Here is a 15,368-nt window from a genome sequence, read left to right on the forward strand (position 1 = left end):
GGTAGTAATGTCCAGATTACTCCCAGTACCTTGCACTAGCAAGTATAAAAATAGGAGGATAGAGCAGATGAATGCGTGGCTGGAGAGATGTTGCAGGAGGGAGGGCTTTAGATTCCTGGGACATTGGGACCAGTTTTGGGGGAGATGGGACCTGTGCAGGTCACACCTGAACAGAGCTGGGACCAATGTCCTTGCGCAGTGATTTGCTAGAGCTATTGGGAAAGGTTTAAACTAACTTGGCAGGGGTGTGGGAACCAGCAGGTAATATTAGAGAGGAAAAACAAAGTGCACAGAGAACTGGGAGAAACAGATAGCACTATAGTAGGAAATAGTAAGGCATTAAGTGGCATCAGAGGAAGCATGAATGTAATAAGGTCTAAATTAGGGTTACTGTGCATGTATGTGAATGTGCAGAGTGTGATAAATAAGGTTGATGAGCTGCAGGCATAGATAGCCATGTGGAAATATGATGTTGTGGTGATAATGGAGACCTGGCTCAAAAAAGAGCAGGACTGAGTACCAAATATTCCTGGATACAAGGTTCAGGAAACAAGAAAGGAGGAGTGGTAACTGTATTAATTCAGGAGAACATTACAGTGCTGAAGAGAGAGGATATCCTATAGCAGTCAAGGGCAGAATCTATTTGGTTAAAGTTAAGAAATAACAAAGGTACTATTGGATGCAGTCTATAGGCCTCCTACTAGTGGGAAAGATAAAGAGCAACAAATTTGCAAGGATATTACAGAGGAGGTGCAAGAATTATAGAGTAGTTATTATGGGGGACTTTAATTATCCTAATATAGACTGGAATAGTAATAGTGTAAAGGGGGGGGGGGGGGGGGGAAAGAGTTTATGAAGTGCATTCAGGAGAATTTTCTAATCCAGTATGTTTCTGACCCAATGAGAAGGAGGCATTGCTGGATCTGGTTCTGGGGAATGAAGTGGATCAAGTGTCAGTAGGGAAACATTTAGAGGACAATGACCATAGCATCATAGGGTTTAGGCTGGCTATGGAAAAGGACAAGCAGCAATCCAGAGTATAAATAATTAATTGGGGGAGGGCCAGCTTCAATGGGGAGAGAACAGATCTGCCCCAGGTAAACTGCAATCAAAGACTGGCAGGCAAAACTGTACCTTCAAAGAGGAGATAGTTCAGGTACAGTTGAGATACATTCCCACTAGAGGGAAAGGTAGGACAAATGAATCCTGAGCTCCCTGAATGACACAAGAGATAGAGAGTAATATGAAGCAGAAGAAAAGTATATATGGCAGATGCCAGGTAGATAATACAATTGAAAACCAGGCTCAATATAGAAAGCTCAGAGGCGAAGTGAGAAAAAAAGCAGAGAGTATGAGAAGAGACTGACAGCTTACATAAAAGGTAATCCAAATGTCTTCTGTAGGCATATAAATAGTTAAAGGGTGATAAAAGGAGGAGTGGGCCGATTAGGAACCATAATGAGGATTTATGCATGGAGGCAGGGGCAAGGCTGAGGTACTAAATGCGTGCTTTGCATTTGTCTTTACCAAGAAAGATGCTGCCCAAGTGATAGTGAAAGAGGAGGCAGTTGAGACACTGGATGGGCTCAAAATTGATAAAAAGAGGCAGTGTAAGATCGACTGGCTGCACTTAAAGTTGATAAGTCACCAGGACTGGATGAGATACATCTGAGGATACTGAGGGAAGTAAGGGTGGAAGATGCAGAGGCACTGGCCATAATCCTCCAATCCTCCTTTGATATAGAGGTGGTGCCAGAGAACTGCAAATGTCATGCCCTTGTTCAAGGAAAGGTATAAGGATAAGCCCAGCAACTACAGGCCAGTTAGTTTAACCTCAGTGGTGGGAAAGCTTTTAGGAATGATCTATCTGGGACAAAATTAACAGTCATTTGGACAAATGTGGATTAAGGAAAGCCAGCATGGATTTGTTAAGGGAAAATCATGGTTTTTTAATGAGTTAACAGAGAAGGTTGATGAGGGTAATGTAGTTAATGTGGTGTACGTGGACTTCCAAAAGGCATTTGATAAAAATTAGTCCATGGAATAAAAGGGACAATAGCAGTATGGGTACAAAGTCATCTGAGTGACAGGAAACAGAGAGTACTAGTAAATGGTTGTTTTTTTGGACAGGAGGAAGATACATAATGGGGTTCTCCAGGAATCGGTGTTAGGACCACTGATTTTGTTGGTTAGATATTAATGACCTAGACTTGGGTATACAGGGCACAATTTCAAAATTTGCGCTTGATGCAAAATTTGGAAATATTGTGAACTGTGAGGAGGATAGTGATAAACTTCAGGAGGATATAGACAGGCTGGTGGAATGGGCAGACAAGTGGCAGATGTAATTTAATGCAGAGAAGTGTGAAGTGATATTCATTTTGGTAGAAAGAATGAGGAGAGGCAATATAAAATAAAGGATACAATTCTAAAGGGGGTGCAGGAGCAGAGGGACCTGGGGATATATTTGCACAAATCATTGGAGGTGCCAGGGCAGGTTGAGAAAGCCGTTAATAAAGCATAAGGGATCCTGAGCTTTATAAACAGGGGCATAGAGTACAAAAACAAGGAAGTTATGATGGAGCTGTAGAAAACAATGGTTCAGCCTCAAGTGGAGTTGTGTGTCCAGTTTTGGGCACCACACTTTAGGAAGGATGTGAAGGCATGAGAGAGGGTGCAGAAATGATTCACGAGAATGGTCCCAGGGATGAGGAACTTCAGTTACCCAGACAGGTTGGAGAAGCTGGGGCTGTTCTCCTTGGGCAAGAGTAATTTAAGAGCAGATTTGATCGAGGTGTTTAAAATCATGAGGGGTCTGCACAGAGTAGATAGGGAGAAACTGTTCCTGTTGGCAGAAGGGTCGAGAACCAGAAAATACGGATTTAAGGTGATTGACCTAGGCAGCTAAAGAGATGGCTGCTAATGGGGGAGCAATCAAATTGGGGATATGAAAGAGGCCAGAATTGGAAGTGTATAGAGATTTCAGAGGCTGGAGGGCTGTAGGAAGTATGGAAACATGGAGGGTCTAGGCCATGGATGGATTTGAAAACGAGGATGAGAATTTTAAATCAAGGCATTGCCAGACCTGGAGCCAGTGAGCACGAGTGATGGGCGAACGGAACTGGATATGTGTTAGGATACAGGCTGAGCTCAAGTTTATAGAGGTTGCAAGGTGGGAGGCTGGCCTAGAGAACATTGGAACAGTCCAGTCTAGAGCTAACAAGGGCATGGCTAAGGGTTTCAGCAGCCGATAAGCTAAGGTAAGGCAAAGACATGTGATGTTCCAGAGATGGAAGTAGGCAGTCTTGTTGGTGAAGAGGATATGGGGTTGAAAGTTCAGTTCAGGGTCAAATAGGATGGCAAGGTTGAGAATGGTCTGATTCAACTTAAGACAGTGGCCAGCTACCCTTGGATCATGCTTGGATATCAAACAGCTTGCGCAGGCTGGATGGCATCAGTATCATTGGGTAATACAATTAACTTTGAAGTTAGTAACCTACCCTATGGATACAGTTGGTTAAGGGATGAGCAACCAAAGTAAATTGCGGGTAATAAAGGGGAGGGCCAAGACTTTTTATGGCATGCTGCTTAGAAATTTCACCATACAGTTTAAAAGCAACAAAGTTTCTTAACCTACTTTTCGAAACCGAGCCTCTGGTGTGAACATGACTGACACGGAAAGTGATCTACAAAGAGCTCCAGATCCATTGCGAACCTAGTTAAGAAAAGATAGAAAGTCACACACGTAAACACCTTTCCAAGAATCTTTCGGTTCATTTCTAAGTATTAAAATGCACATTGGTAGAATGCAGGCACTCTTCGACAGGTTCTCATCTTCGTCAAGCCGCAAGTGCCAAATACAATACTTTCTCAGACTATGGAAGGAGAGAAGAATTGAAGCACAGATATCAATTCAAGAACAGTAACTAGAAAGCCATTCAGTTGTTTTCCTCATTATCAGAACAGTGTATTGTGAACACAAAAGTGTTGATGGAAGAGGAGAAGAAAGCGCATTTTCACTTTTAGAGACAATACCTGAGACAAAATGAATTGTCACTTGGAGAAATATCGGTTAATAAATGACGGTCAGCACAGATTTAGCAGAGAGGGTTGATGAAGGTAGTATGGTTGATAAATATATATATACTGTCAAGACATTTGATAAAGTATCACATAATAGACTTGTTAGCAAAAATGAAACCTATAGGATTAAAGGGTCACTGGGCAACGTGGACACAGAACTGGCGAAGTGAAAGAAAGCAGAGAGTAGTGGTGAACGCTTGTTTTTCAAATAAAAGCAAATGACTGCAGATGCTGGAAATCTGAAATAAAAACAGAAAGTGCTGGAAACACTCAGGTGGAGCATCTGTGGAGAGAAGCAGAGATAACAGTTCAGGTCCATGACCTTTCATCAGAACTGGCAATGGTAAGAAAGGTATTCAGTTTTAAATAAGTGAAGTGGGGGGATGGGCGGGGAACAGAACAAAAGGGAAGTTGTGTGATAGGACAGAGGGCAGGAAAGATTAAATAACAAAGATGTCATGAGACAAAAACAAAGATCGTGTTAATGGTTGTGGTGAATGACAAAGCATTAGTCCAAAGTTAATGGCAGAATAATGAGCAGCTCTGTCCGAAAGCAAATCATGTAAAACAGGCACATGGTTAAAAAATTAAATAATTTTTTGAAAGAAATAAAAAAGTAAAAGAAGGCCAGTCATGCTCTGAAATTGTTGAACTCAATGTTGAATCCGCGAGGCCGTAGAGTGCCTAAACAAAAGATGAGGTGCTGCTCCTCAGGCTTGCGTTGATGTTCACTGGAACACTGCAGCGGGCCAAGGACAGAAATGTGGACATGAGAGCAGGGTGGGTGTGTTGAAATGGCAACCAGAAGCTCGAGGTCACGCTTTCAGGCTGAGCGCAGGTGTTCCAAAAAGTGGTCACCCAATTTATGTTTTGTCTCCCCAATGTAGAGGCAACAGCATTGCGAGCAGCAAATACTGGGTCCACTCCTCCATCACCCAGACACCTTGTCTCCTTCCCACAGCACCTTCCCATGCAATCACAGGAGGTGTAATACCTGCCCTTTTACCTCCTCTGTCCTCACCATCCAAGGCCCCAAACATTCCGTCCTTCAAGTTAGTATACTGTATTCGCTGCTCACAATATGGTTGCCTCTACAAATGGATAAATACTCGGAAGGGGAAAAATACAGGTTCAAGAGCTGGCACAAGTACAAGTCACCTCCTTCAGTACGGCATTATTAATTAATCTATTCAGTTTTGCCCCAAAACAACTTTTCTCATCATGGAAGCGCACCATAAGACAGTAAAGAAAAATACTATTTATTATTTTTGCAGGGATGGGAAAGGGGGTGGGGCAGAGGGAGAAGCAAAGACAGAAAAAAGAACAATGCAGTGCTTACTCTTTTTGCAGCCGTTATAATAGTTTTCTCTGGTGTGGTTCTTTTATCTGTGGAATGGGGAATTTCCAGTGTCGAAGCAAATTTCTGAGATATTTAAACTGTTAACATTTGCAAAAAAAATTCATTCCAAGTCAACTTTGGAAGCTTTTTATTTTGGATATCTTAATTTATGAATATGTGGCTTGTTTCTCGTCTAGTTCATAAAACCTGCAAAACAGTTCTTCAGTCTCTAACTTCTCAATTAGATACTTGCATGTAATTTCTCCTTTTCTAATCTGGTATGTCGGCGAATTCCTGCTGGTACTGGCGCCCGAGGCTGTCGCCCACCTCCCGGAGGACGCGGATGAGTTTTCTCGGCGTCGATGGTGGGAACTGATGAAATGTTTTATTACCTGCACCCCCTCTTCCCCGCTCCCCCCCGCTTCCCCTTCCCAGCTCACCCCCCGCAACCTCCCCTCTCGCACCCCCTCCTCCCACCGGCATCCACCTATCCCTGAGTATGGGCCCTAACAACCCCACTGCCTTGTGGGTATCTCGGGAGAGTCCAAGGCTAAGGGAGTAAACCCTAACAGAAAATCCAGAGCAGAACCCCTAAGGTGGTCATGTGTCACCTTTGGCATGTTTCCGGCAGTTCCTGCAGCCATACCGGTGCCAAAGGTCGTGCTCTGCACTCCTTTGGACCCCACCAGGAAGGCCAAGAGGGGGTTTTGATGCTTGGGCAACCCACAACCTCCATACATCCGCCCAGGCATGCGCCATGGAGAGGTCACTCCATAGTCGCCTCACAGCGACCAAAACAACACGGAAGGCAGCAGTTACGGGTTATAAGTCCAGCTCAATTGACGTTGAGATTGGGCGCCACGGGTTGCCTTTGTCGGTGGCAGAGGTCATCGCATCTCACTGGACAGCTACCGCCTGCCTCAAACTGGGCAGCCCCAGGTCAGAAATATTCTGTCCCGCCACAGTCCACCTGCTTCAATGGGTGCTTGGAGCTCAGGGTCACTGCTTGACAAGTGGACTGTAACACCGCACCGAACAGCACGACAAAAAAAGGAAAGAAGGTACCAGCCCTTCGTTTTGCAAGCTGGAACATCAGAACTCTGTGTCCTGGCCTGTCAGAAGACCTTACACAAATCAACGACTCTCAGAAGATCGCCATCATAAACAACGAGCTCAGTAGACTCAATGTGGACATTGCAGCACTTCAGGAGACACGCCTCCCTGCAAGCGGATCTCTAACAGAGCAAGACTACACCTTCTTCTGGCAGGGTAGGGATCCTGAAGAACCAAGACAGCATGGAGTGGACTTCGCCATCAGAAACACCTTGCTCAGCATGATAGAGCCACCTTCAAAAGGCTCAGAATGCATACTGTCCATCCGACTGCTCACCGCCTCTGGTCCAGTACACCTACTCAGCATCTGTGCTCCAACACTCTGCTCCCCACCTGAAGCTAAAGACCAGTTCTACGAGGAACTCCATAATATCATTAGTAGCATCCCCAATACCGAACATCTGTTCCTGCTGGGGGACTTTAATGCCAGGGTTGGGGCCGACCATGACTCATGGCCCTCCTGCCTTGGGCGCTATGACATTGGAAGGATGAATGAGAATGGACAGAGACTGCTTGAGTTGTGTACCTATCATAACCTCTGCATCACCAACTCGTTCTTTCACACTAAACCCTGTCACCAGGTTTCTTGGAGGCACCCAAGATCACGTCGTTGGCACCAGCTGGACCCCATCGTCACAAGGCGAGCCTCCTTAAACAGCGTTCAAATCACACGCAGCTTCCACAGTGCGGACTGCGACACCGACCACTCCCTGGTGTGCAGCAAGGTTAGACTCAAACCAAAGAAGCTGCATCACTCCAAGCAGAAGGGCCACCTGCGCGTCAACACGAGCAGAATTTCTTATCCACAGCTGTTACATAAATTTCTAAATTCACGTGAAAAAGCCCTTCAAAACACTCCCACAGGGGATGCAGAGACCAAGTGGGCCCACATCAGAGACGCCATCTATGACCACCTATGGCAAACGTGTGAAGCAGAATGCAGACTGGTTTCAATCTCACTTTGAACAGCTGGAACCTGTCATAGCCACTAAGCGCATTGCACTGTTGAACTACAAGAAAGCCCCCATCCGTAGCACTTAAAGCAGCCAGAAGCGCTGCACAAAGAACAGCCAGGCGCTGCGCTAATGACTACTGGTAACACCTATGCAGCCATATTCAGCTGGCCTCAGACACCGGAAACATCAGAGAAATGTATGATGGCATTAAGAGAGCTTTTGGGCCAACCATCAAGAAGATCGCCCCCCTCAAATCTAAATCAGGGGACACAATCACTGACCAATGCAAGCAAATGGACCACTGGGTGGAGCACTACCTAGAACTGTACTCCAGGGAGAATGTTGTCACTGAGACCGCCCTCAATGCAGCCCATTCTCTGCCAATCATGGATGAGCTGGACGTACAGACAACAAAATCGGAACTCAGTGATGCCATTGATTCTCTAGCCAGCGGAAAAGCCCCTGGGAAGGATGGCATTACCCCTGAAATAATCAAGAGTGCTAAGCCTGCTATACTCTCAGCACTCTACGAACTACTTTGCCTGTGCTGGAACGAGGGAGCAGTACCACAGGATATGCGTGATGCCAATATCATCACCCTGTATAAGAACAAAGGTGACCGTGGTGACAGCAACAACTACCGTGGAATCTCCCTGCTCAGCATAGTGGGGAAAGTCTTCGCTCAAGTCGCTTTAAACAGCCTCCAGAAGCTGGCCGAGCATATCTACCCTGAGGCACAGTATGGCTTTCGAGCAGAGATCCACCATTGACATGCTGTTCTCCCTTCGTTAGCTACAGGAGAAATGCCGCGAACAACAGATGCCCCTCTACATTGCTTCATTGATCTCACCAAAGCCTTTGACCTTGTCAGCAGACGTGGTCTCTTCAGACTACTAGAATAGATTGGATGTCCACCAAAGCTACTAAGTATCATCATCTCATTCCATGACAAGATGAAAGGCACAATTCAGCATAGCGGCGCCTCCTCAGACTCCTTTCCTATCCTGAGTGGCATGAAACAGGGCTGTGTTCTCGCACCCACACTGTTTGGGATCTTCTTCTCCCTGCTGGTCCCACATGCGTTCAAGTCTTCAGGAGAAGGAATTTTCCTCCACACAAGATCAGGGGGCAGGTTGTTCAACCTTGCCCGTCTAAGAGCGAAGACCAAAGTACGGAAAGTCCTCATCAGGGAACTCCTCTTTGCTGACAATGCTGCGTTAACATCTCACACTGAAGAGTGTCTGCAGAGTTTCATCGACAGGTTTGCGACTGCCTGCAATGAATTTGGCCTAACCATCAGTCTCAAGAAAACGAACATCATGGGACAGGACGTCAGAAATGCTCCATCCATCAATATCGGCGACCACACTCTGGAAGTGGTTCAAGAGTTCACCTACCTAGGCTCAACTATCACCAGTAACCTGTCTCTAGATGCAGAAATCGACAAGCGCATGGGAAAGGCTTCCACTGCTATGTCCAGACTGGCCAAGAGAGTGTGTGGGAAAATGGTGCACTGACACGGAACACAAAAGTCCGAGTGTATCAAGCCTGTGTCCTCAGTACCTTGCTGTATGGCAGCGAGGCCTGGACAACGTATGTCAGCCAAGAGCGACGTCTCAATTCATTCCATCTTCGCTGCCTCCAGAGAATCCTTGGCATCAGGTGGCAGGACTGTATCTCCAACACAGAAGTTCTCGAGGCGGCCAACATCCCCAGCTTATACACCCTACTGAGCCAGCGGCGCTCGAGATGGCTTGGCCATGTGAGCTGCATGGAAGATGGCAGGATCCCCAATGACACATTGTACAGCGAGCTCGCCACTGGTATCAGACCCATGTCTCCGCTTTAAAGACGTCTGCAAACCGACATCAAATCCTGTGACATTGATCACAAGTCATGGGAGTCAGTTGCCAGTGATCGCCAGAGCTGGCGGGCAGCCATAAAGGCGGGGCTAAAGTGTGGCGAGTCGAAGAGACTGAGCAGTTGGCAGGAAAAAAGACAGAAGCATAATGGGAGAGCCAACTGCGTAACAGCCCTGACAACCAATTTTATCTGCAGCACCTGTGGAAGAGTCTGTCACTCTAGAATTGGCCATTATAGCCACTCCAGGCGCTGCTCCACAAACCACTGACCACCTCCAGGCGCTTACCCATTGTCTCTCATGACAAGGACGCCAAAGAAGAAGAAGATAATAGTGTAAGTCAGTTTTGTTAGATGATCCCATAAGTAGGGAACACAGATTTAAAGTTTTGGGCAAAAGATGCAGAGGGAGTATGAGGAAGTACTTATTTTACGCAGTGGATGGTAATAACCTGGAACTCACTGCCCTACAAGGATGGTGGAAGCGGAGACCATCAATGACTTCAAGAGGGAGTTGGATAGAAACCATGGAAGAAATAGAAAAGTTACGGCAAAGAAGGAGGCCATTCAGCCCATCGTGTCTGAGCCGGCTGAAAAAACTAGCCGCCCAATCTAATCCACCTTCCAGCACCTGGTCCATAGCCTTGCAGGTTACAGCACTTCACGTGCACGTCCATGTAACTTTTAAAACGGTTTAGGGTTTCTGCCTCCGCCACCAATCTGGGCAGTGAATTCCTGACACCCACCACCCTCTGGGTGAAAATGTTTTTCCTCATGTCCCCTCTAATCCTTCTACCAATCACCTTAAATCTGTGCTCCCTGGTAATTGACCTCTCCACTAGGGGAAACAGGTTCTTCCTGTCTACTCTATCTAGGCCCCTCATAGTTTTGTACACCTCAATTAAGTGACCCCTCAGCCTCCTCTGTTCTAAGGAAAACAACCCTAGCCAATCCAATCTTTCCTCGAAGCAGCAACTTTAAAGTCCTGGCAACATTCTTGTAAATCTCCTCTGTACTCTCTCCAGTAATGTGGTGACCAGAACTGTATGCAATACTCCAGCTGTGGCCAAATCAGCATTTTATACAGTTCCAGCATCACATCTATACCTCAGCCAATCAAGGAAAGCATTCCATATGCCTTCTTCACCACTCTATCTACCTGTCCTGCCACCTTCAGGGACTGTGGACATGCCTCCCATTTATTGTGTATTCCCTTGCTTTGTTTGTCCTCCCCAAATACATTACCTCACACTTCTCTGGACTGAATTCCATTTGCCACTTTTCCACCCACTCAACCAAACCATTGATATGATTCTGGAGTCTACAGCTATCCTCTTCATCAACTACACGGCCAATTTTTGTATCATCAGCAAATTTCCCAATCATACCTCCCACATTTAAGTCCAAATCATTAATATATACCACAAACAGTAAGGGACCCAACACTGAGCCCTGTGGAATGCCACTGCAAACCGCTTTCCAATCACAAAACATCCGTACCACCCTTTGTTTCCTGTCACTCAGCCAGTTTTGGATCCAACTTGCCACATTCCCCTGTATTCCATGGGCTTTCATTTTTCCGACCAGTCTCATGTGGAACCTTGTCAAATGTCTTACTAAAATCCATGTAGACCACATCCACTGCACTACCCTCATCAATCCTCCTTGTTACTTCCTCAAAAAACTCAATCAAGTTAGTAAGACATGACAATAATAAAAGCAAAATACTGTGGATGCTGGAAATCTGAAATAAAAACAAGAAATGCTGGAAATACTCAGCAGGTCTGGCAGTATCTGTAGAGAGAGAAGCAGAGTTAATGTTTCAGGTCAGTGACCCTTCTTCAGAACTAGCAGATATTAGAAATGTGAAAGGTTTTAAGCAAGTAAAGCGGGGTTGGGGCAAGAGATAACAAAGGAGAAGGTGTAGATAGGACATGGTCACAGAGAATAACCAACCAGAAGGTCATGGAGCAAAGACAAACAATATGTTAATGGTGTGTTGAAAGACAAAGCATTAGTACAGATAGGGTGTTAACGGACTGAAAACTGAACAGCCACAAGTACAAACATGAAAAAAAACAGTGGGTAGGCAAACTGAACAAACTAACACAAAAAAAAAGAAAAATAAAAGTAAAATGGGGGGCCCGTCATGCTCTGAAATTATTGAACTCTATTGAAATTATTGAACCCTAGCCAAGCTGTTCCAGTACATCTACAACACTGGCATCTACCCCACAATGTGGAAAACTGCCCAGGTATGTCCTGTACACAAAAAGCAGGACCAGTCCAACCCGGCCAATTACCGCCCCATCAGCCTACTTTCAATCATCAGTAAAGTGATGGAAGGCGTCATCAACAGTGCCTTCAAACGGCACTTGCTTAGCAATAACCTGTTCAATGACGCTCAGTTTGGGTTCCGCCAGCGCCACTCAGCTCCTAACCTCATTGCAGCCTTGGTTCAAACATGGACAAAAGAGCTGAACTCAAGAGGTGAGGTGAGAGTGACTGCCCTTGACATCAAGGCAGCATTCGACCGAGTATGGCATCAAGGAGCCCTAGCAAAACTGAGGTCAATGGGAATTGGGGAAAACCCTTCGCTGGCTGGAGTCATACCTAGCGCAAAGGAAGATGATTGTGGTTGTTGGAGGTCAATCATCTGAGCTCCAGGACATCACTGCAGGAATTCCTCAGGCTAGTGTCCTAGGCCCAACCATCTTCAGCTGCTTCATCAATGACCTTCCTTCAATCATAAGGTCAGAAGTGGGATGTTCGCTGATGATTGCACAATGTTCAGCACCATTCGTGACTCCTCAAATACTGAAACAGTCCGTATAGAAATGCAGCAAGACTTGGACAATATCCAGGCTTGGGCTGACAAGTGCCAGGCAATGACCATCTCCAACAAGAGAGAATATAACCATCTCCCCTCGACATTCAATGGCATTATCAAAGCTGAATCCCCCACTATCAACATCCTAGGGGCTACCACAGACCAGAAACTGAACTGGAGTTGTCATATAAATGCTGTGGCTACAAGAGCAGGTCAGAGGCTAGGAATCCTGCGGCGAGTAACTCACCTCCTGACTCCCCAAAGCCTGTCCACCATCTACAAGGCACAAGTCAGGAGTGTGATGGAATACTCTCCACCTGCCTGGATGGGAGCAGCTCCAACAACACTCAAGAAGCTTGACACCATTCAGGACAAGCAGCCTGCTTGATTGTTCGTAGATGGGGTGCCAATCACTCCCTCCACCACCGACGCACAGTGGCAGCAGTGTGTATCATGTACAAGATGCACTGCAGCAACGCACCAAGGCTCCTTAGACAGCACCTTCCAAACCCGCGGCTACCAACTCGGAGGACAAGGGCAGCAAATGCATGGGAACACCACCACCTACAAATTCCCCTCCAAGTCCCCCACCATCCTGACTTGGAACTATATTGCCGTTCCTTCACTGTCGCTGGGTCAAAATCCTGGAACTCCCTAACAGCACTGTGGGTGTACCTACCTCACATGGACTGCAGCGGTTCATGAAGGCAGCTCACCACCACCCTCTCGAGGGCAATTAGGGATGGGCAATAAATGCTGGCCTGGCCAGCGACGCCCACATCCCATGAATGAATTAAGAAAAAAACTCAATGTTCAGTCCGGCAGGCTATTGTGTGCCTAACCGGTAAATGAGATGCTGTTCCTCGAGCTTGCGTTGATGTTCACTGGAACAGTGCAGCAATCCCAGGACAGAGATGTGAGCATGAGAGCAGGGTGGGGAGTGCTGAAATAGCAAGCAACCGGAAGCTCAGGGTCTAGCTTTCGGACTGAGTGGAGGTGTTCCACAAAGCGGTCATCCAGTCTGCATTTAGTCTCCCCAACGTAGAGGAGACACAACCTTCCCTTAACAAATCCATGTTGACTATACCAGATTAATCTGTGCCTTTCTAAGTGGCAGTTTGTCCTGTCTCTGGGAATTGATTCCAATAATTTACCCACCCTGAGGTCAGACTAACTGGACTATAATTATTTGGCCTATTGCACCCTTTTTAAACAATGGTACAATGTTCGATGCTCTGGTACCTCACCTGTATCTAGTGAGGATTTGAAGATAGTCCTCAGAGCATCTGCTATTTCCTTCCTGGCGTCCTTTAACCACCTGGGATACAATCCATCTGGCCCTGGCGATTTATCTACTTTGAAGGATGTCAGACCCTCTAGTACTTCCTCTCTCATTATGCTTATCGTATCTAATATTTCACACTCCTCTTACTACAATGTCTGCATCATCCCTCTCCTTTGTGAAGACAGAGACAAAAAACTCATTAAGAACCCTGCCCACATCTGCATCCACGCATAAGTTCCCTTGTACATGATAAAACATCTTTGGGTTTTCCTTGATTTTACCTGCCAATAATTTTTCATGTCCTCTCTTTGTTTTCCTAATTTCCTTTTTTACTTCACCCCTGCACTTTCTATACTCCTCTAGGCTTAGGTATTAAGTTTTTTGTGATAGTCATAAACTTCTTTTTCTGCTTTATCTTACCCTGCATGCTTCTAGATAACCAGGGAGCGCTAGATGGCTACCTGAGAGAAATAGAGTTGCAGGGCTGCGGGGATCGAGCGGAGGAGTGAAACTGACTGGATACCTTCGTGGAGAGCAGGCATGAGCCGAATGGCCTGCTTCTGTGCCCTACATGAGTCTTACTCTAAATACACTCCTTGTTTGAATGAATGTATTGCATACACACATTCCTAACTGAAAGGGTTCACCTGCTACAATCGGTCACATTTAACTCGCATCGACCACAAAACTCCTTGTCATCGAAGTCAAAGAAAGGACAAACTCAAATCAAATATCTCCGAATTTCATGTGCAAACCCAAGGATCCAAGGCTTTTATAATAACTGTACACTGAAGTACGATCTAAGTTTACACGGCCTTTGTAACCATTTGGAAGTACAGATGTATTCAGGTGACAAACTGTGTAAATGAGATACACCAGTTTAAAGTGCTAATCCTGACGGCAGACAGTTTTACAATTAATTCTTCCAGATACCTTAATCACTAATGAAAACAATCTCAATGACAACGAAACTACATCACGTGTTGGGGGGCCCCTGTCCAGTATTAATCAACATTGATTGAGCAACGCGCTTTCAACAGATATTAAATGTCAGACCAAGATCCCAGTCCGGAAAGAAAAGGGAGAAATGCAAATCCCTGGGCCTTGTACTTCTCGCAGACAGGTCGAGAGGGAGCAACACTTCTCCCCATTCAGCAGTTCATCCTATAAGGACCACACTGTCATTCCCATTTTTGCGAGGCACAGACAGGGATAGCGTCTGTCTGTCTGTCACTTACCGCTGCGGCGGCCGGGACCAGTTTCGCGCCAGCGAACATGGCAGCGGTGAAAGTGTCAAATCCGGACAGTCGCCAGCTGAAAGCTGCGGAGAAAGGACAAGCTGGTTGTTAACTCTGCAGCACAAACTCACAGGAACAAGTCGGATTTGGGTGAGGGAAAAGGGGAAAGCTGTGTTTTCGGAGCGGTCACGATTATTCTGCCCCAGCTATAGTTGGATTTAATTTCGAGTCCCCGCCCTACCTACCGCAAAAACCCAGCGCAGCGGCTGCGCAGGCGTCTCAATGCACTCAGCAAACCGCCCGGATGGCAGAAAGGCTGGTCAAGGTTAGCTCAGCTCTACATTAATGTCACCGAAATAATTACTTTAATATAGTGTCTTATATGCGCCTCTCACAAATAGCTCAAAAGGAGGTCACAATCAACTAAAGGATGTGCAGCAGTATGTAGCTGTTGTGATATTCCTTTAACTGCTTGATTATTAGTTAACATACTGTTGAATATGTAAATTGTTCAGTATACATCATCTCAGGAAATGATACAAGTCAACATATGACATAGCAGTTGGAGCAGTGCTAGTCTACCTTAGAGTGCTCCTGTAAGTCTGTTATTTTGTAATAAAGAACCCTTCGTTCAATATACCATTCAGCCTCATTGTTCTGTACC

General features: G+C 45.9%; 1 protein-coding gene across 1 annotated transcript in view; it reads right to left on the bottom strand.

Moving 5' to 3' along the window:
- LOC137371734 (ATP synthase F(0) complex subunit C3, mitochondrial-like) overlaps nucleotides 1–15,008 on the bottom strand; it is a 35,726-nt gene extending 20,718 nt beyond the window's left edge. Inside the window, exons 1-3 of the mRNA XM_068034573.1 lie at nucleotides 14,950–15,008; nucleotides 14,705–14,787; nucleotides 3,638–3,715 (exon numbers count right to left, since the gene is read on the bottom strand). Coding sequence (XP_067890674.1) covers nucleotides 3,638–3,715; nucleotides 14,705–14,743 — 117 coding nt within the window. The 5' untranslated portion in view covers nucleotides 14,744–14,787; nucleotides 14,950–15,008. The remainder of the gene's footprint in view (nucleotides 1–3,637; nucleotides 3,716–14,704; nucleotides 14,788–14,949) is intronic.
- Nucleotides 15,009–15,368: the final 360 nt, after the last annotated feature.

Source organism: Heterodontus francisci, chromosome 7 (assembly GCF_036365525.1).
Source record: "Heterodontus francisci isolate sHetFra1 chromosome 7, sHetFra1.hap1, whole genome shotgun sequence".
In the NCBI taxonomy this organism is placed as follows: Eukaryota; Metazoa; Chordata; class Chondrichthyes; order Heterodontiformes; family Heterodontidae; genus Heterodontus; species Heterodontus francisci.